Source organism: Polyodon spathula, chromosome 5, assembly GCF_017654505.1.
Source record: "Polyodon spathula isolate WHYD16114869_AA chromosome 5, ASM1765450v1, whole genome shotgun sequence".
NCBI classification, from domain to species: Eukaryota; Metazoa; Chordata; class Actinopteri; order Acipenseriformes; family Polyodontidae; genus Polyodon; species Polyodon spathula.
The window spans coordinates 19388332-19414685 of NC_054538.1; the positions used below are offsets into that span (position 1 = coordinate 19388332).

The window sequence follows — 26354 nt, forward strand, 5'->3', positions numbered from 1 at the left end:
TGCCTTTGGCTGAGATTAGCCTTTGCAATCTAGATGGATTGCTGTATTGGCTTTGTTCAGTCAGAGGCATTAAGACATAACCTATCCTGCATTCCTCCAAGGGATAGGTGATCCTGACAAATTGAAGGGGCAGCTAATGGGTGGATGGTAGGAATAGTTTTTAAGGAAACATTTTTAGATAGATGATGTTGATCATTTCTTTGTAACTGAATTAGCTTTGTCATTGGTACCTGGTTTCTGAAGTTTTAAATGTGAGATGTTATACAAGTATACACTGTGTGGAAATGTATTTGCTTTAGTTAAGTTGTCTTGCTTTTTTATAACATGTGAAGACTACAATAGACTAACAAGAGTTTTTGAAACAACAACATGAATGCTGCTATATTTTGTATACTGTGTGGTGGGAAGGTGAAAGCAGTTTACTAATGTGTCTGTCTCCCTCAATTGTGTTAGCAACTAAACAGAATACTCAAATGCTGTAGTTATCCATTTTTACATTCTGTGATGAGTTATTAAATGGTAAAGCAGCATACTGTTGCAGACAGACATAAGAACATAAGAAAGGTTAGCAACGAGAGGCCATTCAGCCCATCAGTGCTCAACCGGTACCTAGTAGATGATTCATCTCAGATTCTCTCTTAAACAACCCCAATGATTCAGCATCAACACCGTGGCTAGGTAACCCATACAACTGTATGTGTAGATAAATGTCTCCTACCCTCTGCCCTTAATTTCAATCTGTGTTCTGTGGTTCTGGTTACTTTTAAGTTTAAAGTGTTGGGTAGGGTTAACTTTGTCAAGTCCTTTTAAAGATTTAAATACAGACAAAAAAATCCTGTGGAATTACCCAGCAGCAAAAAAACTGTCAAAACCAGAAATGTGTATAAGAGCACCATGTACAATAGGGGTAAATGGAAATTGAATGGTTCGATTATCACACTGTAACACCTATATTTGACAACTGTAAGATGGTAAAGTAAACTTTTAAAAGTGTAACACTTTGATAGTATTAAAATGCAAAGGGACAAATTCTCATAGCTCTTTACTCCAAATTGCCATTAACAGTGAAGGGCACAGAACAGCACTGACTGCATGTTTTCCATATTGCTTGATTTACATGTTTATACAGGTGTAATGGAAAATGTGCCTGTTATTTAGCTGCTAAATATTTGGGAAATTATTACAATATTTGGCAAATGAACCAGTCTCAGCTGACGCACCAGAACCAGGAATAAGCTGGATCTTTTGCTTTTTGTCCTCTACACCAGTGGTTCTCATTCTTTTTTGGTCGTGGGACCCCTTCTCAGCACAACCCATACCATAGGGACCCCCAGTTTAATCTGACACACAAGTGGAATTGCAGTACCATAATAACAAGGCCACTTTTAATAAAAAAAAAGTATATTTAAAAAAAAACAGTAGTGCTGTCCACAGATAGGTAAACCTACTCAATGCATTTCTAATAATGAGATCAGAACTCATTATACAGTAAGAATGTTTACATCTGATTTATCCAGATGAAAAGTTTTCAGGCTTTTTTTGGGACCCCCTGTACTATCTCGGAGGACCCTCAGGGGTCCCCGGACCGCCTGTTGAAAACCACTGCACTACCCAATGCCCCATTGAGTCATAACAAAAAAGATCTACACTGCAGGCTTGAGAAACTTTAGATCCTCTTAATTTAATCAGTTTTCCACTGTCTGTTGCGTTTCTATGGCGACAAGGCTTGTTTTGTTTTTTAATGTACTACTTTGAAATATTCCCAAAAACAAGGTCAGTGTCTTCAGTATTGACTTAATAAATCAGAGAACACGTCTCATTTCTTAATGTTGCTGACTCTCTGGTTCCAGATACAGAATATTCCAGTTTCTTTCAGAAAACAAATTGCATTAATAGCAGCATGTGAGTGATGACAGCATTGTAAAAAGTACTAATGTACTTTAGCTATGATAAAAACGTGATTAAATATCTTTTTGCCTTCAACATAAAGCCTAACCCCACTAGAGTTCAGGAAATGTGTAACTAAATCATTATATATATATATATATATATATATATATATATATATATATATATATATATATATATATATATATATATATATATGCTGCTCATTTTTTTTACAGGTAGATTACTATACTGCACTATATTTAAAAACAAAAGCTGGTTGTCTGTGCTCTGTATTCCAGTGATCTTAATTCTGTTTTGTATTCGGAATATCAGCTCAGCACTCCACCTTATGTTTTGGGCATGTGTGTGGGGAGTGTGCAGAAAACCTGAAGTGTAGCCTTGTTAGACACCCTGTTAAGGAATCTAACAATTCAAATCATGTGGCCTTGTCACAGAGACGGCCGAAGTGGGCGGCGTCAGAACCAGGAAAAGGAATGAATGACGGAGAGGTGTGGTTTGGTGGAGCTGAGTGGATTGAATTACGAATTAATTATTCACTTGAATCCCAGCACGTGAATTAATAAAGTGCAATTCCCCGTGCTCACATATTATTACATTTTACTTGCACGTGAAGTGCTGTGCAATCCTCGTGCCTAAATACAAATACATTTTAAACACGTGTTACAGACCTGTTTATATCCTGTGTACCAATGACTATATACCAACATTTAACAAACCACACACAACATAACAGATAATACACACAGGGGCGGGCACTTTGTCAGAGGCCTGTTTTGTATGTGTGCTTGTTCGTTTGTGCACATTTATTGAGGAGTGTGGCTTCTCCAGGCTGATATTAATAGAGAGTAAGTTTCATGTTTTTTTTTAATATTAACACTTTGTTGTCATTGAGTGTACCATATATGTCCTCTAATGTACAGTAATGGAGGCTGTTCTACTCTCTTTTAAAATGCACTTTATTACATTTTAGGGCTCCAGAGAATTTAAAGTGTCTGTTGTTTGTTTAGGGTTTTCAGACACATCTCAAGTGATTCTATTAGACTACATTTTGTTACGTCAGAGCTGTTTGCTGATCCACACAAGCTAAAGGATGGAGAATGCCAGAAATTGCATTCATGAAGGACACAGCAGAATACCGTAAACAGTTATCAGTCACTTTACATGTAAATTTAATTACTGTCAGGATTTAAAAAAAAAAATAAATAAGGGGTCTGTATTAAAATGAATGGCAGAGGAGGTCACCAGTGGCTTGCCTAATAAAAGCACTACTGTTCAGAGTGCAGAGGGAGTCATGCAAGCATGCTTTGAATCCTGGTCACATCAAGTTACCAATCTGGGGTCCCACAGGGGGAAAATTGCCCAAAACAGTTAATCATCAGTTAATAGGCAAGTGGGTTGAGGCAACAAAAAAAAACAGGGTGGGTAAAAGGTATTTTTAAAATAAAGGCTGCTGCATGCCAGATGTTGGGGGACGCAATTTGAGAAATAGATTTTTTTTTTAATGTTTTTTATTGTTTTAAAAAAAAGTATTTTATAAGGTCCTTGACAAATAATTTTTTGATTGCAGTATATTTGCAGTGGCTTTGGACAGTGCTATGTACTAGTCTCAAGAGCGTGTCAATTATAATTGGGAAGCTTTTATGAGGCGCAGGAGATGGATAATTGAATAATTTCTTGGCAGGGGTGCCTATGAGTTTCTTTATTAATAACTGGATGTTACCTCTTAACCTGCTGTTGTCATTGGCAGTGGAATTTCTGCAGCTCCATGCCAGAAGGCTAATCCTCAGCGTCCGCTTATAGACGAATCGCTTCAGTCCACGGACCCCATCTGTCAGCTAATTTTACTCCCTGCGTAACTACTAATTTAATTTGCTAGAGAGAGAGAGAGAGAGAGAGAAAATAAAATACACCCCCCAAAAAACATTTCTGTTGGAGGATTGTAACACGCTTGCGAGATTTAAAACGAGATTACAAGAAACAGAGAACAGTTTCCATGGGGAGTATTTTCATGCTAATGGAATTTAAATCAGATTTGCAAATTGTGGCGAAATGTAAAAAAATGCCTTAACACACAAAGAACACTATAGTTACTGTACATATTGTGACAGAAGAAAGCAAAAGTAACAGAAAACAATCATTTCATACAGTATATAAAAAACTAAAGCCCCAAAAAAAAAGATTTACTTATAACTTATAACCAGATGTTTTTACTGTAAGTTTAATTGCTCTTGGTTGAATTTTCTCTTTAAATGTCATTTACTGTATTCTTTATTTTGCTCTTATTTGAATTTGATCTTGTTTTATACTGATTTTATTGTATTTTATAACTTCTCTTATCGGCACTGTGATATTCTGTAATGTGATATTTTGTAATGTGATACTTTCTATTGTGATATTTTGTAACAGCTGTAAGGCTAAGTACACACACACAGGCTAAATGCGGTTGTGAGTTCACCTTTTGCTATTAATACGGTTTGTATACACACACAGTTCGGTTACAAAGAGCAGCGACAATGGCACTAGTTAATCCTTTTCAGAGCAAGTATTGAGTGCGGTTAGTTAATGCGCCCTAACTGTGTGTGTGTAATACGACCGCGCTAACACAACCGCAGGTGGAGCTTGGTGGATTTCTGCGCAACTAATGATGTCATTGATGACATTTCCGTGTGATAAACATGCCTCTGTGTGTGTATGTACATGTAAAGTGTTAGTCCCATGTGTCATGAGCTGAAATAAGATCCCAGAAATTTTCCGTACGCACAAAAAGCTTATTTCTTCCAATTTTGTGCTCAAATTTGTTTACATCCCTGTTAGTGAGCATTTCTCCTTTGCCAAGATAATCCATCCACCTGACAGGTATGGCATATCAAGAAGCTGATTAAACAGCATGATCATTACACAGGTGCACTTTGTGCTGGGGACAATAAAAGGCCACTCTAAAATATGCAGTTTTGTCACACAACACAATGCCACAGATGTCTCAAGTTTTGAGTGAGCGTGCAATTGGCATGCTGACTGCAGGAATGTCCACCAGAGCTGTTGCCAGAGAATTGAATGTTCATTTCTCTACCATAAGCCGCCTCCAACGTTGTTTTAGAGAATTTGACAGTACGTCCAACAGGCCTCACAATCGCGAACAAACTGTCAGAAACAGTCTCGGCGAAGTTCATCTGCGTGCTCGCTGTCCTCACCGGGGTCTTGACCTGACTGCAGTTCGGCGTCATAACTGACTTCAGTGGGCAAGCGCTCACCTTCAATGGCCACTGGCACGCTGGAGAAGTGTGCTCTTCACGGATGAATCCCGGTTTCAACTGTACCGGGCAGTTAGCAGACAGTGTGTATGGCGTTGTGTGGGCAAGCGGTTTGCTGATGTCAACGTAAACAGAGTGCCCCATGGTGGCGGTGGGGTTATCCATAGGTTAGGGCCTAATGAATTTATTTCAATTGATTGATTTCCTTATATGAAATGTAACTCAGTAAAATCTTTGAAATTGTTGCATGTTGCGTTTATGTTTTTGTTCATTGTGTCTGTCTGTGTGTGTGTATATATATATATATATATATATATATATATATATATATATATATATATATATATATATATATATATATATATATATATATGTATATGTATATATATACATGTATACATGTAGATATATAGTGTGTGTCAATGTAAAAGTTATGACTTTGTAATACTGATCAATAGTAAAGTTAGTATATAGTGCATACATATAATATACTTTTTTAAAAATTAAAGAACAGTTGTATAATATTTTGTTGTAAGAAAAAAAAAAGTATTTTCGATTTTTCTACTTAAATAAAACACTATGGGACAATTTATATCCCCAAACACCACAGTGTGACTGCAACTCGTTTTTCCATCGATACCAAACGTCTCATCTGTGTGTTATGGCACTCCAGGAAATGCCTCAGTAAATGACGAAGACGCATATACGACTCCTTAGACATGCGTACATTTTTAATCCAGTCATTTGGAAACCAAGGCATTCCCACCTGCCTTCTGGTCAGAAGATCGCCCAAATGTTTTGATCTACCATCATGGTACTGCAGATCGTCGCCAGTGTATTTAGAAGTGCAGAGAAAGCAAAACGGCATCTCCGCTGGTTTTGCAGAAAAGAGCATAGCTGTGCTTGACAAGCTCTCGATTGATTACGTACAGTATTTTCTTCCAAAAGCATAAACAAAAACACAGCCTCCATGTTCTCACACAGAACCTCACGACTGGCCTGTAATGATGGCCCGAGTTCAGTGGTTTGTTTAAACTGGGAGTGCACTCACTTCAGTAATGAAAGGTGTGTGTGTGTGTGTGTGTGTGTACAACACACAACCGCAGCGAGTGCTGTTTGTAAATACGGTTGTTGCACCAACTATAGTGTGTAAATAGCCGAAGTCTCCGAGATAAGGGCGTTTGCTAATTAATAATAATAATAATAATAATAATAACTCGAAAATGGCTAAAAATAAGCACAGTAAAACGAAATTAAGAAAAACAGAAGCCCTGTGTATGTCCCACTTATTTTTTGAGACTTGAAATTTAAGAAAACTATTTTTTGTGTTAAATCAAGATTAAGTGGTTAAATCAACTTTAAAGATCAAAAGGTCTGTCAAAGGGCATTGATCCCTTATTTATCCCCCGCTATTTAAAGACCTCTTTCATTGTCCTTTGGGAGGTTGTTCTAAGCAGGTGGTTTGACAGTATATACGGTGATTGTTCTTTTGCAGGCAGAGGGTATCTTGCGGCGGGAGCTGGAGAAAAAGGAGACCCCCACGCTGTACTGTCTGCTGGGGGATGTGCTCCGGGAACACCAGTACTATGACAAGGCCTGGGAGCTGTCAAGACACCGCAGCGCCCGCTCCCAGCGTTCCAAGGGGCTCCTGCACCTCCGCAACAAAGAGTTCCAGCAGTGCATTGACTGCTTTGAGCGATCTGTGAAGGTCAACACCATGCAGGTAGATCCGAGAGCAAACAGGGTCTCATTTCAGGGGGGAGGGGGTCGGGTCCTGTTTACAAAACTTTTTACAAGGTGTAGCACGCTGCTAGACCTTTTAATTAGGGTGTTACAATGTTTATAATAAATTAATAAATTGTGTTTATAATCATGTTCATTTTCAAAACCGTAGTAATGCATGTTTTTGTCAAGCCTGTTGGGCAGTCCAACAGATTCAGTGTCAGAATTGAAAGACACTGCGTTTAAATTCTCAGGTGACTGTTTACTTTGTAATTTGCAATACATTTTGTGTGTTATAGTGAGACAATGGGCAGGTGCTGCCTCATTTTAGAACACATTCTGATAAAATATTTGTATAAGTGGAGGTAGAAATTTTTCCCAGGAGTTTTGTGGACAGGACCCAATCAATAAAGCCCTGTGAACTTTTTCTGCTACGAACTGTCGCTTCCATTTAGAAATACCATCTGTTAATGCATTCACAGTGTACTGGCTCCTGTCTGCGTTCAAGTTTCTTTCTCACATCCCAGTCATTCGTCTCATGTTCACATAATTCTTTGAGTTTGAAGTGTTTGTGACCCTTTGACCTTTTCTAAGGTCAGACATGAGATCAATGTAAGAATAAAGGCAGGTCAAACATGACAAGAATCACTGCTCTCTTACTTTACCCAACACCGTGGGACTGGCATCGCTGAGGGAAGTGCTTACAATAATGGTAGAGCTCTTGTTCCTTGTCAAAGGTGAATTATTTTTAGGAGATCAGTCCAACCCTTTAAGCAGCAAAATGAACTTCTCAGATAGTGGCAGATATCTGGTCAGCTTTCTACAGTGGGAAGTGGAAAATGAACCGGGTTTGTTTGTTTTCTTAGTGACTCATAAAGTTGAAACAGGACAGTGCAATGCTGTGGCCGGAGGTTATCCTCTTAAACTTCCTGCAGGATGATGGCAACAGCGACTTGATATGACCAGGGAAACTCCACCCTTAGCTGCTAAACAGGCAGCAGTTTAATTATTTGCCATTCTCCAATGTCTATAAATGGAACTTCCTTTTACTTTCACACTTATGCAACGAATGTAGGAAAAACCCATAATAAATGTCAACATCTATAATAATACCAACTTAAACACATAATAAATACCAACATCTGGGGCTCTTGAGTCAAAACAAGGCTCCTGATTATTTTTTGCTCACATGCAATGGAATAGTTTTATGTTTATTTTGGATTATTCCTTGGGTTTGGCCTCCGCTTGCCATAGCTGTTTCTGAAGAGTGAAAGAGCGTATATTTGAATGAAACGGTCTGCCAGCTTTGAAAGAAAGAAAGAAAAAACTTCCTAATGAAGGAATGCAAAAGAGCAAGCAAAACAATTGGGCATCATTGAACCTGGGCACATCTGGAGCAGCTGCAGCTGTCTTCCACTCTAAGGAATGTTTCCGAGACACTGAAACATAGAGGTCCCTTGAAAAGCCGATGTGAATGTGAGATGAGGATATTGTTTATATTGTTGTGTGGCAGAGCCCAGCTAACCCTAATTCAAATTCAGCTTCAAGGTCAACCAAACAACAGGATGTTATTAGATCCCTGAAGTCATCCTACTGGAAAACATTCCAGACAAATGCACCGATCACTGAACATATTCACCTTTTAAGCTGTGAAAATTTATGCAGCAAGTAACAATTTGATGATGTTTTTTTTTTTTTTTTTTTTTTTTTTTTGAATTGAAGATGTTCTCACTGCTGAACAATGAACTTTTGTCTTTCTTGCAGCTTGGAGTCTGGTTTTCTTTAGGCTGTGCCTATATGGCTTTGGAAAGCTATGAAGGAGCTGCAAAGGCATTCCAGAGATGTGTTGGACTGGAACCGGATGTAAGTAATACTATGCAGTAATACTATGCAGTATACACTATGCTGTTGTGTGAATGAGATATCTTAAACAGATCAGGGATAGAAGTAAGACTTTTATTTCAAAGCAGTTTCACCCATTTCGTGTTTTATTATAAACTTGATTAGCCACAGTGTGCAGGTAACAAGCTCAGGTGTGTCTTATTAAACTCATAGTAAAGCCAGGAATGGATAAAACTGCTATACAACTGTAGTTTTATTTCCATCCCTGCAGATAATTAATTTCACTCCATCCGCTTCCCCATAATGGGGTTTTGCTATACGTCCCATTATTTGCTCACCAGTCACAGTGAAAGTTGTCTTTACACATAACATAACAGCAACTATTTACAACCCACACCAAAATTACTTTCAAAACATCCTAGACCCCTCCATTTTAATGTACATCCACCCAAGCCAGGCAGACAAGACAAGCTGGGTCAGGGTTATGACCTTAGGATTATAATCTCCTGATGAATTTAAAACAACCACCTCTCAGGGTTATAATACAATATTACGTTTAAAAAAAAAAAAAAAAGTTTCTGCACATTGTTTTTTTTTTTTTTTTAATTTATTTTTATCTTGTGTCATGATATATTTTAGAAGTTCTGATAATATCCTTATGTCAACATTGCAGAATGCCGAGGCCTGGAATAATCTCTCTACAGCATACATCAGGCTTAAACAAAAGTAAGTACTATAATTTAGAAATACCATAGCTCTCTCGAAGGGGGGTTAATTTTTTCATTTTATTTTATCCATGTACGCACGCGTCTGGGTCGAGAAGAGGTCAGTCAAAAGCCTGAAAGCTTACGTTTAATATTCAAAATGACTATAGGGTATTGAGAGTAACAAATTAAAACTTTTAATGAGAACAATGGTTTTGTGTTTCTACCTAGCAATATGACCTGAATTCCGTAGATCCAGAAAAAATAATCGGATTGTTGACAGTTAAGTTTGTGTGAGCCATAATAACCGTGGCTGTAGTAATCCCATTGTGGCACTGGTACAGTAGTTTAATAGACAAACAGGTGCATACATCACACCGGTGTATTAGTCGCTCCCCCCTTTTAAGGGCCCTGTAAAAATGTCAGAAAATTGACGTATACAATGGGTTTTTTACGGTATATTGGGTGGTTCCTTTGTCAGCTAAGTTTCATTCATTTTGTGACCATCTTTGTTAAATGTAATTACCTGCTGTGAAAGTCAGGGAAATGCAGGTGTGTGGCTTGTAATGTAAGCAATAACATGAACAAGGTGGGCTGCTGTGTTGCGCATTTGAGCGGTTTATATATTGCACAAATGAGATCCAACTAGTGTGACCACATTGGCTTGACTAATCAAATCACTTGGTTTGTCCAAGCCATTGAATAGCTTAATAATAGCTTTTAAATAATTCAATTTTGTACAATTATACTTTTTAAAATGATTATTATAGAACCAAGGCTTTCAGAACACTTCAGGAGGCCATTAAATGCAACTATGAACACTGGCAAATCTGGGAGAACTACATTGTGACGTGCACAGATGTTGGGGAGTTTGCTGAAGCCATTAAAGCTTACCACCGAATCATGGACATGAAAGACAAGTACAAAGATGTTGAGGTAAATATTAGAAGAAGCACTACCAACCTGCTGTGCTTTATTATTATTATTATTATTATTATTATTATTCATACTGTAGTCCTGATGAAAATTCAAAGCAATTCAAAGTTTTTCTTCGCAACAGTGAATGAGTTATTATTTTAAAGCATGTAAATAGATTGATTTGTGGTACATTATTGCATTTGGTATTATGGAATGGATTTTGTACTGACTGGTCACATATACAGGTCTTACATTTCATTACAATTTTTTAAAAAAAAAAAAAAAAAAAAAGACTATTAGGTTTTTTAAATTTTTTTTAATCTGCTTCAAAATTGCAATTTTAATAAATTTTGTAAGCAGCGTTTATTTTACGTAGCTAATTTCCACATACCAAGATGTTAGGTGGACAAGCCCCCTGGTTTGAATCTTAAAAAGCACTGGAGGGTTTTGAGAATCAGAATTTGGCTTTGGACACACCCCTAGTTGATTCATGAACACATAAAATTACATTCAATTGGAAAAGGTATTTGTTTGAACAAGTTCAGCACCTCATTGCTGGAACTATTTTAAGAACACATTTCAATAATAATATTTTGTTGTAACTTGATACTGCTGTAGTGAATGCACAGTACAGTAGTATTCACATTTTTTTAAACTATGTGACATTTGGCTGGAGCTGGAAACAAATGTGCAGTTGATTTCAAATGAATAGCAACATAGTTATATATACCTTGGAATTTGTTGTCAGTCTCTTTTTTTTGCTTGAAATATTCTTTGTGTTTTGGCAAGAACAAAACAGGCTGTTCATCAAAAAGAATTTTAAACAAAAAAAGCATAAGGTGAAGAGGTCACAATTACCCCTCCTTGTAGTGCCAGTTTTATTGCAGTAACTGGAATCCCAAACTGTGTCTTTTGCTATAATAAGTGTGTTTTCCTTTGTTTTTAAGAGTATTTTTTTATGGATTTCACATTTAACATTACTTTAAAATGTCAATTTTTGGGCATCATTCACTTTGTGTTGCGATTTATTTGTAAAGAGAGGTGAGCAAGCACAGATGTACGCCTCCCTAATGCTGAAGGATGCCAACCCCTGTAGTCAAGCAATAGTCAAAACATATTTATGAAGCACCCGAGGATACATTACTTAATTCTTTCCATTTTGCTGCCTTATTCTTATCAACTTGTTCCTTGCTGGGAATGCATAACCCCAGGGACAGGGATATAGTGGAAATGTCTGTCTGTAAGTACACAAGTGTACACTATCTTTGCATTTTTTTTTTTTAAATTGATTGTTTTATTTATTAAATAGATAATTACAGCAGAAGTTGATTTGTGTGAATTAATAATCTGTGAAGTTACAATACACCCATGAGGTACCAGCACAGTTGAGGCTACGAATCTCCAGCTATAGTCTTTATTTATAAAAAGGAATGTTTGGATGCCGCACGCTGATTGGCTGCTGAGGATTTTTTACAGTGCAGTTATATAGTGCTGTACCGTGCAGTTATATAGTGCTGTACCGTGCAGTTATATAGTGCTGTACCGTGCAGGTATATAGTGCTGTACCGTGCAGGTATATAGTGCTGTACCGTGCAGGTATATAGTGCTGTACCGTGCAGTTATATAGTGCTGTACCGTGCAGTTATATAGTGCTGTACCGTGCAGTTATATAGTGCTGTACCGTGCAGGTATATAGTGCTGTACCGTGCAGGTATATAGTGCTGTACCGTGCAGGTATATAGTGCTGTACCGTGCAGGTATATAGTGCTGTACCGTGCAGGTATATAGTGCTGTACCGTGCAGGTATATAGTACTGTACCGTGCAGTTATATAGTGCTGTACCGTGCATGGCGGAACTTGTTTTTGCCGAAGCACAGTTCAATTCATAAATTATCAATATACAACATATTAAACTTGCAATAAATATACACATTGTTGTGAGAGGTCTTTTTAAAGTTTTTAAAAATTACATTTCTATTGTCACATTTGATCTTTTCGGAGGCATGACAGTGGACAAGTGACTAGAATTACAAGAAAAAATGCAAAGCAAGTGACGCAAAGATTTAACAAGTAAACGACTTAATGCAATCTAAGAAAACTAAAATGCTTTGGCAGATGGTGTTTTTATTCATTTGATGAAACATAAAGAAATGCTAATAGACTTAGACAGTTTGTCTTGAAAATCTAAATGGTCTGTTATGATAATTTATGCTTCAGTGCATAATTCGGCTGGTCAAGAGTACTCAGTTGTGTTTTGTTCGCCTTCGTGCTGGTCTCAGTCGCTCCGTAAACAGTGATGACATAAACCGCAATGATAGCCTGTTAGTGACAAAGCATTTCAAAATGTCAGTAATGTATTTTTGTATTGGCTTCTCCAGGTCAGCGATAGTAAGGCGTGGATAGTGAACTTTGTCTTTGCCTCCTTTTCTGTATCTTTTCATTATCATCAAAAATACATGATTGGCATATTTAAATGCTTGGTCATTAACAAGGCTAGCATTGCAGGTTATGTCAGCCCTGTTTACAGAGCGATTGAGACCAGCATGGAGACTTCATTCATTTGAATGAATTACAATAAATAGAAACATTGAAAACCTCAGGTTTAATGTTTACCACAAATATAACCTTGTTTGAGGGACTATTTTTTCTCCAAAGCAGAAGGCTATATAATAATGTAGTTTTTTTGAAAAACAAAAACTTTTTTTTTATTTTTATTTTTTGTTGTATCTGTTTTATAAGCGGGATAACACTCCAGGGCTTGTACGTTGTGTTGCTTCACTTGGTGCCTGCAACCCAGCTACAGCAATATGTTAAGGAGTGAAATCAAACAGCGGCAGCGTAGTGAGACGCTGCGTGGGGAGAAGTGATCTGATTCAAGCATTCAGAATTGTAAAAGGTATTGACAATGTCGACCCAGGGGTCTTTTTCCACCTGAAAAAAGAAACAAGGAATTGTGGGAGTCTGGAGCCAACTCCTAGTGATGTTGTTGAAGCTGACACCCTGAGATCCTTCAAGAAGCAGTTTGATGAGATTCTGGGATCAATAAGCTACTAAAAACAGGCCGAATGGCCTCCTCTCATTTGTAACCTTTCATATGTTCTTATGTTAATGCAACACAATGTGAACACAATACACGAAAACTCCCTAGTAAAGAATACATTTTAGACACGCCAAAACTTTATTTGTAGACCTTTTTTTTATTTTTTATTTGGAGATATTCTCCATGGACGCATTTGGTTCCTGCTTCTGTAGCTGAGTTTTTAAGGTCTCAAATTTCGGATTTGCAATGGGGTCTATAAACTATGCTGCAGCATTCTTTGTGATCTAGAGAACTGTGTGATGAAGCTTGGTTAGGACATTCTTTCATGCAGGACATTCTTTAGCACATTTAATGAAGTGTCAGTCAATTTCCCAAGAACTTGGAAACAAAATTGTTTACCAGAAGTTATTGAGAGTATTGTTCTTTTTTTCATTGCCCCAGATACAAACTGGTTTTCACTGACTCCTCTTAAGAGCAATTCCTTACACATTCACCCGAGTCCAGTTCCTTGAGATGATGTAACGAAGCCTGTAGCACTAATCTGCTTCTCCAAGGTGGCCTTGGTCCTGCTGCCTCTCAACTGCAGAGCCTAGTAACTGAACAATAGCCAGTTTGATCTCATGTTGTACATTTTAGTGGTAACGAGGCCCATTTATACATCTGTGTTGGGAATTAGGACTTTGTATTTTAAAGATACAGCATTTCAAAGCCAATTATCCCTGCTTTCATCCCATTCTACCCCATCATGACACTCCCCAAACAGCAACCCCTTCATATTGACACCTGCATGGAGGAGGGACTGACACAGCTGTAAGCTTAACAATTGAGTCTGATCCTGGGATTGCAAACTACGTTTGATGTTAATCAGCCAATATTTTAGCATTTTATAAAAAGGATGGTTTGTGATGTTTGTACAATAGAGAAAAACATAAATTTAACTTGTTCAGTAAACAAAACAAACCCATTTTAAAGCATAATTACTATTTTAGATATATCCAGAACACTGAACACAAGGAATGGAAACAGGTTTATTATCAAGATATAGTAGATTTGTGTTTGTGTGCTTTGTGTTGATAACAGGTGAGATATGCTATTCCCATTACATTATGCCCCTGTGAATGCATTGTTTTTGTTCTCAAAAACACCTCCAGTTCAATTTTCGTATTTATTTAATTGCTCAAGTTCTGTGTAATGTGCAGGCTTCAGACCTGTTCCTGCAGCAACGTTTCCTGAAGACAATTAAAACAACAGCAGGCACCTGTGTTTCAAGCTGTTCACTAAATGCTGTTTCCTTACTTAGCCAACGGCTTCAAAGGGGTCATATGCTGTGCATTTCTGGGAAATTTCTGTCCAGCACATCCATTTCTGTTCAGCTGTACCAGCTGGGGTGGTATATATGTTTTTTTTTTGTTAGGCTTGTGTTTTGACTTATTACTGTATACTGTATGCGGAACTTCACAAATTGAACCTTTTAGTGGAAAGAAAAGGGGGAGGGGGAAGCACTGTGAAAAACATAGGGTAATATGTATTTATTTTAAGCACATAAACTTGGCTGAAATAGTTGCAAACGCTTTTATAAAACAATTCCTATTGGCTTGGGACCTGACAGTATGACAAAAATTGCTGCTAAAAAAATATGTTTCAATGGATCCCAGTTGTCTCGCCTGGTAAAGGCATTACCGTGTGATTTGCAGGGTGAATCATGCAGCCCGGGGAGTAATGGGATCGGAGAATGCCCACTGACCAGTTCTACAGCTGCAGTTGCTGCAGTGAGGGATCACAAATTGGACATTCTAAATTTGTGGTGTAGTAATTGGGCACTGCAAAAAAAAAAAAAAGGAGGCGATAAAATAGGGAATATTTATGTAGTAGAGATACATAGAAGGGTCTTGGAAAATTCTAAATGTTTTGCTGGTTCCAAAAATAGTTGCAGTTTAAGAATTAGGCAGTCCAGCTGATCCTGCAGAGATGGTGTTCTCGCTCTTCTTTTTTTTTTTTTTTTTTTTTTTTTTTTAATTAGTCACCAATTATTATTTGTATGTATTTTCCCCCCAATTTGGAATGTCCAATTATGTTTTTTCTCCTCCCTGCAGTGGGTCCCCACACAGCACAGACATTCTGAGCTTGTGTGAGCGTCACAAGCCTAAAGCCAGAATCGCTTTACACTGTGCAATCCAGAGCAGAGGTGGACAGGCTACCGATCCCAGAGAACAGAAGCCCTGCTTTTATCCACTCTGAATGTGCTCGGTGTCTGACCAGTAGGATTTGCTGTTGCACGATGAGGAGAAGAGAGTCCCTTCCAGTTTTCCTTCCCCTACCCAGGGAGCGTCAGAGCCAGTGTGACGCCACGTTGAGAGTCCCCAACAAAGTTCGGCTTCTTTGGATGAGAACCGATGCCGTCCAAGCTGTGTGACTCATCCTGCACTCCCAGCGGCAGTGCTTTAACTGGATGAGCCACTCGGCAACTACGACATTCTCTCTTGTACATATGAAGTAATGTACTGGATGTGTCACTGTTCTGCAGATATTGAAGATCCTAGTGCGGGCTGTGGTGGAGGGGCTTGAGAATTCCAGAGGGGGACAGGCGTCGGCCCTGAAGGGGAAACTCCAGGAGCTGTTTGGCCGAGTGACCTCCAAAGCAACCAGCGATGGGGAGATCTGGAGGCAGTACGCAAAACTTTATGGAGATGGAAAGAGTGAAAAAATGGAAGATAATGAAAAAGTCAGTGAATGTTACAAATCAATAATAGATTAATTGTATTCTTTAAAAGTATCATAGAGGAGAATGTTAAGACTTTTGGATCGTCTAGAATTGCTAACTAGTTTTGGGTGAGAAATCTCTGGGTGTAAGTAGTTTTTTTTTTTTTTTGTGGGATTTTAGTCCAAAACTGAAACTGAGGTTCTCCAGCTGTTTCTACTTTGGTGTTGTCACACCAGATGATCTGTTTTAGCACCTTTTCTTCTTTCTGTTTCCTAGGCGCTGCAGTTCTTAGCTAAAGCTCACCGCTGTGAAACGCAGGCTACTGGATGGGAAAAAAATATTGACTCCTTCAAAGAAGTAATGAAGGGAGGGATAGAACTAGCACATGGTATAGTGCATTTGATTATTGTGGCAAAGTGGTTTATTGTGCACAGGTGATGTGGTGAACAAGACAGTTCACTGTTAAAAAAAGCAGCTCTTTATTTGCTGACAAATAATAATACCTGGCTCTACACAATGATGTGTATCGCTCAGGCAAACCACGAGGTTCAGTCCCGAAATAAGAGTACACTAAACAAGATACGCACAAACACAACACGGTCACAAGTCCAGAGTGAGTGCTGTTAGTGAAAGGTGATTTACAGGTTTAGCCATGCACAATGGTGAAGTGCAGTCCAGGTTTAATTGCTGGTGGTTTAGCTACAGCTCCCGGAGGTTAGCCTTCTATAATGACAAGCATAGACAGTTAGCAACAAACAAAACACTTAACACTCATGGTAATTAATTACTTCCATTTCCCAAACAAGTCCTTTCAGTAACCATAATAAAGGAACAGATTACATCGTCACATCCTGTTATACCCTTTGTCACGCCTAGCTAGTTCAATCGCGGCTCCTCCAATCCGTGACTGACACACCGCGCACCGCATTAGGGCGATGACTTTGGGCATTGTGACTCCACCCCCTTCCTGGATGACTGGCTTCAGACTGACCCTGGAATGAACTGCCAGACCATCCAGTACAAGGCACACTGTTCTCTGTTATACAGCATCCTCAAGTCAGGTGGGAGATTGTTGACTAGGATTCATTCAGTCTGTGTGACAGACTATTTTTGAAATGCACAGAAAAAAATTTAGTGTTAAAAAATAAAAACATTTTAGCACCCCTGAGGGTTTCTGGAGCTGTAAGCATCCATTCAGCAGTATAAGCTTAATATACAGTTACATGATGAACCTCATTCAGATTTCAGAACACACACACACACAGCCCTGTTGCCTATTATATGGATGAGGCTCTCTTGAAGATGTTTTTCGAGAAAATGTTTGACCTTCAAAAACTGAAATCGCTGATGACCTTAATGTTTAATAATGAGGCCAGTCCAGTTAATGTGTCGGAACTAAAACTGAGTTTCGTGCTTTATTTTACTGTGGTGTTGACAGATTTCTTGAATTCTTTCTGTGTGAAAAGCAGAAGTTTAATGATAAGCAATGATCAGTGACCCAGTTTGGCCTCTAGATTGATACATAAATCCTCTTTTTCTGTTGTTTTATAGTAGAATTTGCTGTGAATCAACGAAAGAGATATTTTGGGGAAGGGTGTGTGGTATCAACCCAAAGCTTTTTAATGGTGACCACATGAGCTAATACACATTTCAAATGTATTTATTTAACCAGGATAGAACCTTTGAGATGGACGTCTCGCTTTGTAAAAGTATCCTAGCAGACAGAACTTGATCTGATACTTTGAATGCAAGTTAAAGGAAGAATGAAAACTTACTGTTACAAAGTAGTAGGTTACATTTTTTGGAGTTAGTCAGCTTTATTGGTTATCTTTCCATCTGAAAAGGCCAGTTACCCAGCGTTTAAAATATCCTGCTAATTAACTGGTGTCATCCTTTCCTTTCAGTGTCAATTAGCTGCAGCAAAAGCAAATCCAACCCCCAGGAAGCAGTGCAGATGCTTTCGTCTGCTCGTCTCAACCTGCGCAGTTTATCATCGAAAGCAAAGGTAACCCAGCCTGCCTTAGCCACACTGACATTGATGCAGTTGCTCTGTCTGTATGCAGTACTGTGCACCATCATGCCATTAAAATTGGTATTTACTGCCTCATAGTGCCCAAGACAAAACAAATGGATCTAGTTTCTTAGTGATAGAGCATTCCATTGTTTGCTTTCAACCCACATTCGTACAAAAACTGTAGAACAGTTCTTCCTGTCGTTATTGAATTATGCTAATTGGAAGAGATTATGGTCTGACGTGGTGTTAGCTGTTTTATTTTTTATTAATTTACCGTATTTCTTTTAATTTAAGACCCGCTTTTTAAAGAATTAATTTTTTTCTCAAAAAGGGCCTGCATCTTAAATTCTAGTACAGTAATCCGTCGCGTATCCACCCGTTTCATCTCCGCCCTATCCAATGTTAGTTTATTATTGAACAGAGAAGATTAATTCAGATATTGTAGCTGCTACCAAAGTTTTCATACACTGTGTTGTATGTGCTCCCTGCGCTGCCATTGCTGGTTGTGTCACATGAGCTGTTCAGTGTGTTGACTTGATATGGAAATAAAACCTGATCGCCTGCAGGGTGTATCAACTTCCATCTCGATCTCCTGCCTGTCACTCAGCAGCAAATGCACACACCCACACGGCAGACGGCTACTCTGTCACAAGCATTAATTTCCTGTATCTTTCTAAACAAGGGATTTAGGGGAGCTCCCTAATAAAAGCTGAATCTCAAAACAATAATTGTGTGAATACTGTAATTGTTATAGCTGTGTATAATGATATTTAAAACATAGGATTAATTCATCCGACTTTTTACATATCCACACTTACTCTGGTTCTACCGCAGTCGGATATGCGATGGATTACTGTATAGCGATGCATGTATTAAAATCTGTAACAAAAGATGTGAGTGCCCGAGTACACAAACAGGAATGTGACTGCCTGCTCGCGTAAAGACAAACAAAACTTATCTCAAATAATCCATGACATACAGGCAACCGTTTTCAGAGACGTGGGAGTCATTGTCTGGGAGATGTCAAGTAATAAAGAGGGCTCCTCCAACTCAGAGGATGATGAATAGGAAAGATGTGTTGTTACAGGCATGTTCATTGAACAGTATACAATATGCTTTACCAATATGCCTAATAGATGAGTTTGTAGCATTTCATTGCAGAAAATGGAGTATCCCTTTGAATAAATGGCAAACTGCTCTTACATGTGTAATTGAGGTTGTATCTTTGTAATGCATCTTTATTTGATTTATTTTTTCCTTAAATTGGGGCTGGGAAATTAGGCTATGTCTTCAATTCGATGGCATCTTAAATTTATAGGAATACGATATGTTCATTTATTTTTGTTGCATTCTTGCCGGTTAAAATGTTTTTGGTTTTTTTTTTTTTAGTTCTTTTGACATTTAAAATAACTTTTTTTTTACTCTTTATTTGTAATTTATTAATTTATTTCCCTTAGCAAATGTACACAGATGTAGCCACTGGGGAGATTCACAGTGACCTAGCCGATGATGTCAGGACCCTGGAAAACTTGATAGTAGATCTTCAAGAGATGACTTCCCAGTTGAGGAATCAGTGATGAAGGGAACTAACTCATGTGCTACCACAGAAAGTCATGTGCCTGAGGATTACATTATCTGACCAAAACTATGTCATTTTTATATAGTTTTATGTTGCCAGCCCCCTATAAATGAAATGCCTTTTTTTTAATCACTGTACTTAAGCTTTTGTTGTATTATTATAAGATTCAAATAAAACTAACCATTGGTTTCACAATTTTGTTTTATTTTTGACGCCTTTATACTGTTATACAGAAAGTATTACTTCTCTTTTGTTACGAGGCTCTCTAATGCACCCAACACATACTGTATAACGAGCTAATTTCCTCCAAAAGTTGTGAATTAGGTGCTGAGATTTTAAAATGTTAGTCAGCTGCTGAAGCTAAACACAATATACATTTCTCATTTAAAAAAAAAAAAAAACAGAATTTATTATAATATTAACAGCCTGCATCTTGCATTAAGATTTTTTTTTTTAAATGGGGATTTCAGGTTAATGACTTTCCTGAAACGCTTTAAAACGCCCTTGATCATGGACTCCAAGCCATCTGAAATGTTTGTGCATGTAAATGACATTTCTTTTTTGTCCTAATTTGTTACAGTACAACAACTTATCTTAAACTTTTGTTTGTTGTTAATATGCTTCAGGTATTAAGGACAGAGTCCTACAGTACCATAATTAAAAAGCTGTGTGCTGGCTTGCATTGTAAAAAACCTCAAGGAATTTCTGTTTTGCATTTGAATAGTCCAGGCATCTGAATAGTTTGTGCTGTATACTTTATACAAAGTACATATTTTTTTTGTTAACTGCCTGAAGATGTAGACCTCCTAATAGCAAGTCATTATCATCAGTGAATGTTTTTTAGCAAAGGCTTAACAACCTGAGATACATTCTAGAAGGTTTACAGATGTGGAAATATGTAATTAAATATTCACAGTGGTTTATTTTCAAAAGAAATGTCAATACTAACACAATAACTGCTGAATCTCAAATGCAGTTGATTAGCTTAAACTAAGCTTTCCCAGGGATCAAGGCAAAACGTTACTGTTACTTCTGTTGTTCAGACTTTCTTGGTCTGATTATAAATGTGCACAGATGGTGGAGATTTAAAAAAAATAAAAATAAAACTGCAAATCATACATGTTTTCTGCTTTTAATTAAAATCAACACACCCCTTTCTATACTGTAGTACTACTGTACAGTGAGAACATTCTTCAGAACGTCTAAGCATCTCTAGTGCATGAGAAGGTGGTCCATCAGTGGTCTGAAATAGACCTCCAGCACTTCTGTAGAATTCATGCTTAATACTTTTTGTATGCTGCCATTTTTTTCTACCATGTTATATTCATAGTTCCAAAGAAACATAGTTTAATTTTGTAATTGTGATAAAGCAACCTGTCACCACAGTATCATTACAGTGGCTTCTCGTTGGTTATCCTCCTGCTCATTAGTAGTACAGTGGCAGCTGTAATTAATTAAATGGATCATTTTGGTGTGTATTGGTTTTTTTAAAAGTTTCTTGCAGTAATACTTTGTTTATTTTCTTATGTGTTTATCGGCTACAACCTGTAACAGACTTTACAAATGATAAAAATCTGATTACCTATTATAATTAAAAATGTTTTTTTATCATTTGTATTTTCCAGGTTTTTGGAAATAAATGCTCCAATGGACAAAATACAAATCAAAGACAACATGAAGCTGTAACAGAGTACTCTGGTTACATTTTTGTGGTGTTATACCAGGTTTTACCGAGGGAAAAAAAAACAGAAACAAACTATGCAATACAAACTCAGCAGAATTAATATACATAATATGTATACAAAGGTTAAAATGAACAGTTCAAGCCACAGCACTGTTGGAGGCTATGGTTATACCTACAACCAGCGATCCAGATTAGGTTTTGGGTGATTGAGTATTTTACGCTCCAATTTAGACACTATGTGAATAAAGTGTATTTTGCTTGAGTAAAATGCAACATTACCTTGAAGTCCTGAGTTCTTTTAATAAATACTGTACAATAAATGCTTTAATGCTAACTTGTGGGGCATTGTGATAGGGTGCGAGTGGTAGGGTGTACAAATAGAATGTCCAGTATTTGCAATGTCAAAACATCCGTATTTATTTAAAAGGACACAAATAATAAATCAGTCGCCCCTATACCAGCAGTGGTATAGGGGAATCCAAGTACGTGGGTTGCAGTCCCAGACAAAAACAACACTCCTTTAACTACAGTCCTCTGTGCATGAAACTGCTCAGTAACATTTTATTGAAAACCCAGACTTGGCATTTCCCAGGCAGGCTACAATTAGCTGTACCAGCATTCTCTAGCTACGGCATTCAGTTTATTCACAGTTGACCATTAAGAAGTTGTTAACCAAGGAAGTACAAGAAGCTTGATAACATGAACAACCAAGCTGTGCAGCAAAATTGCTCAGCATATTCGTTACGCATTAAATTTAAATATCATGCGTAATTCATATTTTTATACAGTGCAACCTTGTATGTAATAACACAGTGACCACCTGTATTTGGTAGGTGTGGTTACTGTTAAACAATGTGTTTTTTTAAAAAGATGGATCGGCTACACTGAAGGATACATATTAAATGCTGCGATTAGGATAGAAACAGTAGATGTGGATAAGATCAGGTCTTTATTCCTTCCAGCAATAAATTGTCAAATAAGGGAGTTCTGGAAACTGCATCATGATGTCATTTCTAAAATACCAATTGTTTCTCCCTTCCTGACCAGCACAACATTTACACTACAGTGACCTTATACCTACATGATTTCCACTTACTTTTCAACCGGTATTAAGAAAATAAGTTACTTTTCATGAAGTAAATTTTATTAAAAATGAATTACTAGCACTTCAGATATATTTAAACTTCTGAACCAGTTTCTAATGATTTAATTACTGCTTTAGAGGAAAAATATTGGTTCAATATAGCAGAGCGTGTTAGTAACCACAAAGGTATAATCACCACTCATTGTTTAAATATAAATACAATGTATTTTAAAGTGAATTCTATATTGGCTACCAAACTCTTGCTAGGTAATTATGTAGCTATGATCCCTTGGTTTGATTAAGCTTATAATTTGACAGCTATGTTCTATAAATATGTTTTTAATAGATCTTGTATGTGCAGTAGCAATGATGCTTCTCTATTTGCACTTGCTTTCATATTTAGATATCCAGTATAATTGTGGACATTCTTATATATTATCTACTACCAGTTGTTTGGTGTTTGGAGTGAAGTTGCAGATATTGGCTGCAGCCCGATAGTGTTTGGGAGGAATGATGACCGCGGATGTTTCACCTGTTAGCGCTTCATCAACCACTGCTGATCAGGTGCCCAATGAGTCCAGATGGAAACTAATAAACAAACATGTATAAGTATATAATGTTATTTCACCTTTGTTACAAGGCTCTCTACCTCACGTGACACATATTGCATTAAGAGCTTAATTCCTCCAGTGCAAAAAGTAACGGCACACTTAATTGTTACAAAATATCACAGTACAAAGTATCACATTACGAAATATCATGTTGTAAAGTATCACTTTACAGAATATAACATTAGAGTATATTACAGAAAAGCAGTTATTAAGTACAGTAACATCAGTATTAGAAAAGAAAATCCAAATAAGAGCAAAATAAAGAATACAGTAAAGAATGACATTAGAGGCAGTTCAAATTTCAAATTTTTTGCTTATATGTGTGAAGTCCAGTAAGAGCTTGTAGTAAGTACGATAAATGAATGAGAATGATTTTATGTACGAGCAATTACAAAAAAAAATAGTAATAAAAAATACAGATACCTGTAAGAGTAAAATCAAATACAAGATAAAGGAAGTATTTATAATTAAGAGCAGTAGCAGAATCAGTGCAAACACTGGTACAGTTGGGTGCCATATGGTCCAGTATAGTCGAGAGTTGTGAGGTTTACAGATGCTGTCTGAACAGGTGTGTCTAGAGGAGGTGCCGGAAGGTGGTAAGGGACTGAGCAGCTCTGATATTCATGGGTAGGTTGTTCCACCACTGAGGGGCAAGGGTGAAGAAGGAACGGGGGAGGTGATTTAAACAGCATGAAACTCAAAGGTGTTAACAAGAGAGAGGAGAGAGGGAGACAGCAGAAGTCCTGTTCACCCACCCCATCCAGAGTGGCCAGAGTGGCAGTGTTATCAGGGTAAATATACAGTGACTACTCTGACTTGAAGATTAGGTGAGCTAGTTAAAGAAATAATTACTATTAACACTTATTATTATGCACCTGTAGATTATTTTTCTCAATTTACCAAGGGTGTATTCGATAGCTATGGAGACTTACTCAGCAAGAGAACAGCAGAAGATCCTCAAAAAAATTAAACTGGTAAAGACACTCAGTTCTACTGCCATGGAGCGGGGATTTCACACTGGCGACAGAAAGCTTTAGCCCAAAACCAAGATAGATATCATTTAAATCACGTGTTTTTTTTCTTGGCAAAACAACAGTTCTGCCATTGGCTAATCAAAAAGAAAGTAAAAACATAAAATATGAGGGCCGTAGGTATTAATTTACTATCAAGGAGGCAGGGAGCCATGGAACTGTGGAGGATTCCCCACAGCTTATCAGAACAGCTGAGAGTCAGGATTTACTTAGGAAACTGTGGTCTGCTCCAACAGACACACTTTTTCAAGGTTGGTGTTCTGTATTCTGTTGTAGAAGCAGACATATCAAGATCTAGTAATGTTATTTTTTATTGAGTTGGGAAGGAGCACGGTTTTGTGGTTTAAATAGGTATGGGTCTCTAATGGATAGATGTCCACATCGAAAAAATCTAAACAAAACTCATCATCATTATTGGAACTAGTGGACTGTGTCCCTGAGAGGCCAGACTGGATTGGCCTCTCATCTTCTCTAGCTTGTTCCCACTGGTAAAGAGACGACCTTATAGAAGTGGTTTGCAACTGGGGAAAAAAGATGAGTACATGGGGAATTCAGACAGGACTACTGCACTTTCAAACAAAGGGAATGAGATACCAGAGAAAATACTAGGGTTGCAACGAAGGGTACATTTTGACCTTCAAAGGTTCAGAACACATAAGAACATAAGAACATAAGAAAGTTTACAAACGAGAGGAAGCCACTCGGCCCATCTTGCTTGTTTGGTTGTTAGTAACTTATTGATCCCAGAATCTCATCAAGCAGCTTCTTGAAGGATCCCAGGGTGTCAGCTTCAACAACATTACTGGGGAGTTGATTCCAGACCCTCACAATTCTCTGTGTAAAAAAGTGCCTCCTATTTTCTGTTCTGAATGCCCCTTTGTCTAATCTCCATTTGTGACCCCTGGTCCTTGTTTCTTTTATCAGGTCAAATAAGTCCCTTAGGTCAACATTGTCAATACCTTTTAGAATTTTGAATGCTTGAATTAGGTCGCCACGTAGTCTTCTTTGTTCAAGACTGAACAGATTCAATTCTTTTAGCCTGTCTGCATATGATATGCCTTTTAAGCCCGGAATAATTCCGGTCGCTCTTCTTTGCACTCTTTCTAGAGCAGCAATATCTTTTTTATAGCGAGGTGACCAGAACTGAACACAATATTCAAGATGAGGTCTTACTAGTGCATTGTACAGTTTTAACATTACTTCCCTTGATTTAAATTCAACACTTTTCACAATGTATCTGAGCATCTTGTTAGCCTTTTTTATAGCTTCCCCATATTGTCTAGATGAGGACATTTCTGAGTCAACAAAAACTATTAGGTCTTTTTCATAGATTCCTTCTCCAATTTCAGTATCTCCCATATGATATTTATAATGTACATTTTTATTTCCTGTGTGCAGTACCTTACACTTTTCTCTATTAAATGTCATTTGCCATGTGTCTGCCCAGTTTTGAATCTTATCTAGATCATTTTGAATGACTTTTGCTGCTGCAACAGTGTTTGTCACTCCTCCTATTTTTGTGTCGTCTGCAAATTTAACAAGTTTGCTTACTATACCAGAATCTAAAACATTAATGTAGATTAGGAATAGCAGAGGACCTAATACTGATCCCTGTGGTACACCACTGGTTACCACACTCCATTCTGAGGTTTTTCCTCTAATCAGTACTTTCTGTTTTCTGTGTTAACCACTCCCTAATCCATGTACATGCGTTTCCTTGAATCCCAACTGCGTTCAGTTTGAGAATTAATCTTTTGTGCGGGACTTTGTCAAAAGCTTTCTGGAAATCTAAATAAACCATGTCATATGCTTTGCAATTATCCATTATTGATGTTGCATCATCAAAAAAATCAAGCAAGTTAGTTAGACACGATCTCCCTTTCCTAAAACCATGTTGACTGTCTCCCAGGACCCTGTTACCATATAGGTAATTTTCCATTTTGGATCTTATTATAGTTTCCATTTTTACATTACCGAAGGAAGGTTCGAACCTGTGATAGTACTAATTTGCATAATTTACTGGTGGCGTTACCATAGATACTTGTTTATATTTGTTTGAAAATCCTATTATTTTACAGGTAAGCCATGTAAATGGAATACAACATTCACATGTAGTTTAAAAACGTTATATAGAACAGTAATCCTGTTTTTATAATTTGAATAAAAAATACACATTGTTTATTTCTACGTAATTGATGCTGCTTGCGAGTAAACTTGCATTGCAGCAGCACTAACTGCAGTGGACTCAGGCAAAACAAACTG

The 26354-nt window shown here is 37.5% G+C and overlaps 1 protein-coding gene across 1 annotated transcript in view; it reads left to right on the plus strand.

Annotated features, from left to right (window-relative positions):
* The window catches only part of ttc27 (tetratricopeptide repeat domain 27), a 107851-nt gene extending 87974 nt beyond the window's left edge, over window positions 1–19877 (plus strand). The window contains exons 13-20 of the mRNA XM_041249967.1: window positions 6658–6885; window positions 8649–8747; window positions 9400–9452; window positions 10201–10366; window positions 15913–16110; window positions 16366–16477; window positions 17994–18094; window positions 19561–19877. Coding sequence (XP_041105901.1) covers window positions 6658–6885; window positions 8649–8747; window positions 9400–9452; window positions 10201–10366; window positions 15913–16110; window positions 16366–16477; window positions 17994–18094; window positions 19561–19680 — 1077 coding nt within the window. The 3' untranslated portion in view covers window positions 19681–19877. The remainder of the gene's footprint in view (window positions 1–6657; window positions 6886–8648; window positions 8748–9399; window positions 9453–10200; window positions 10367–15912; window positions 16111–16365; window positions 16478–17993; window positions 18095–19560) is intronic.
* Window positions 19878–26354: the final 6477 nt, after the last annotated feature.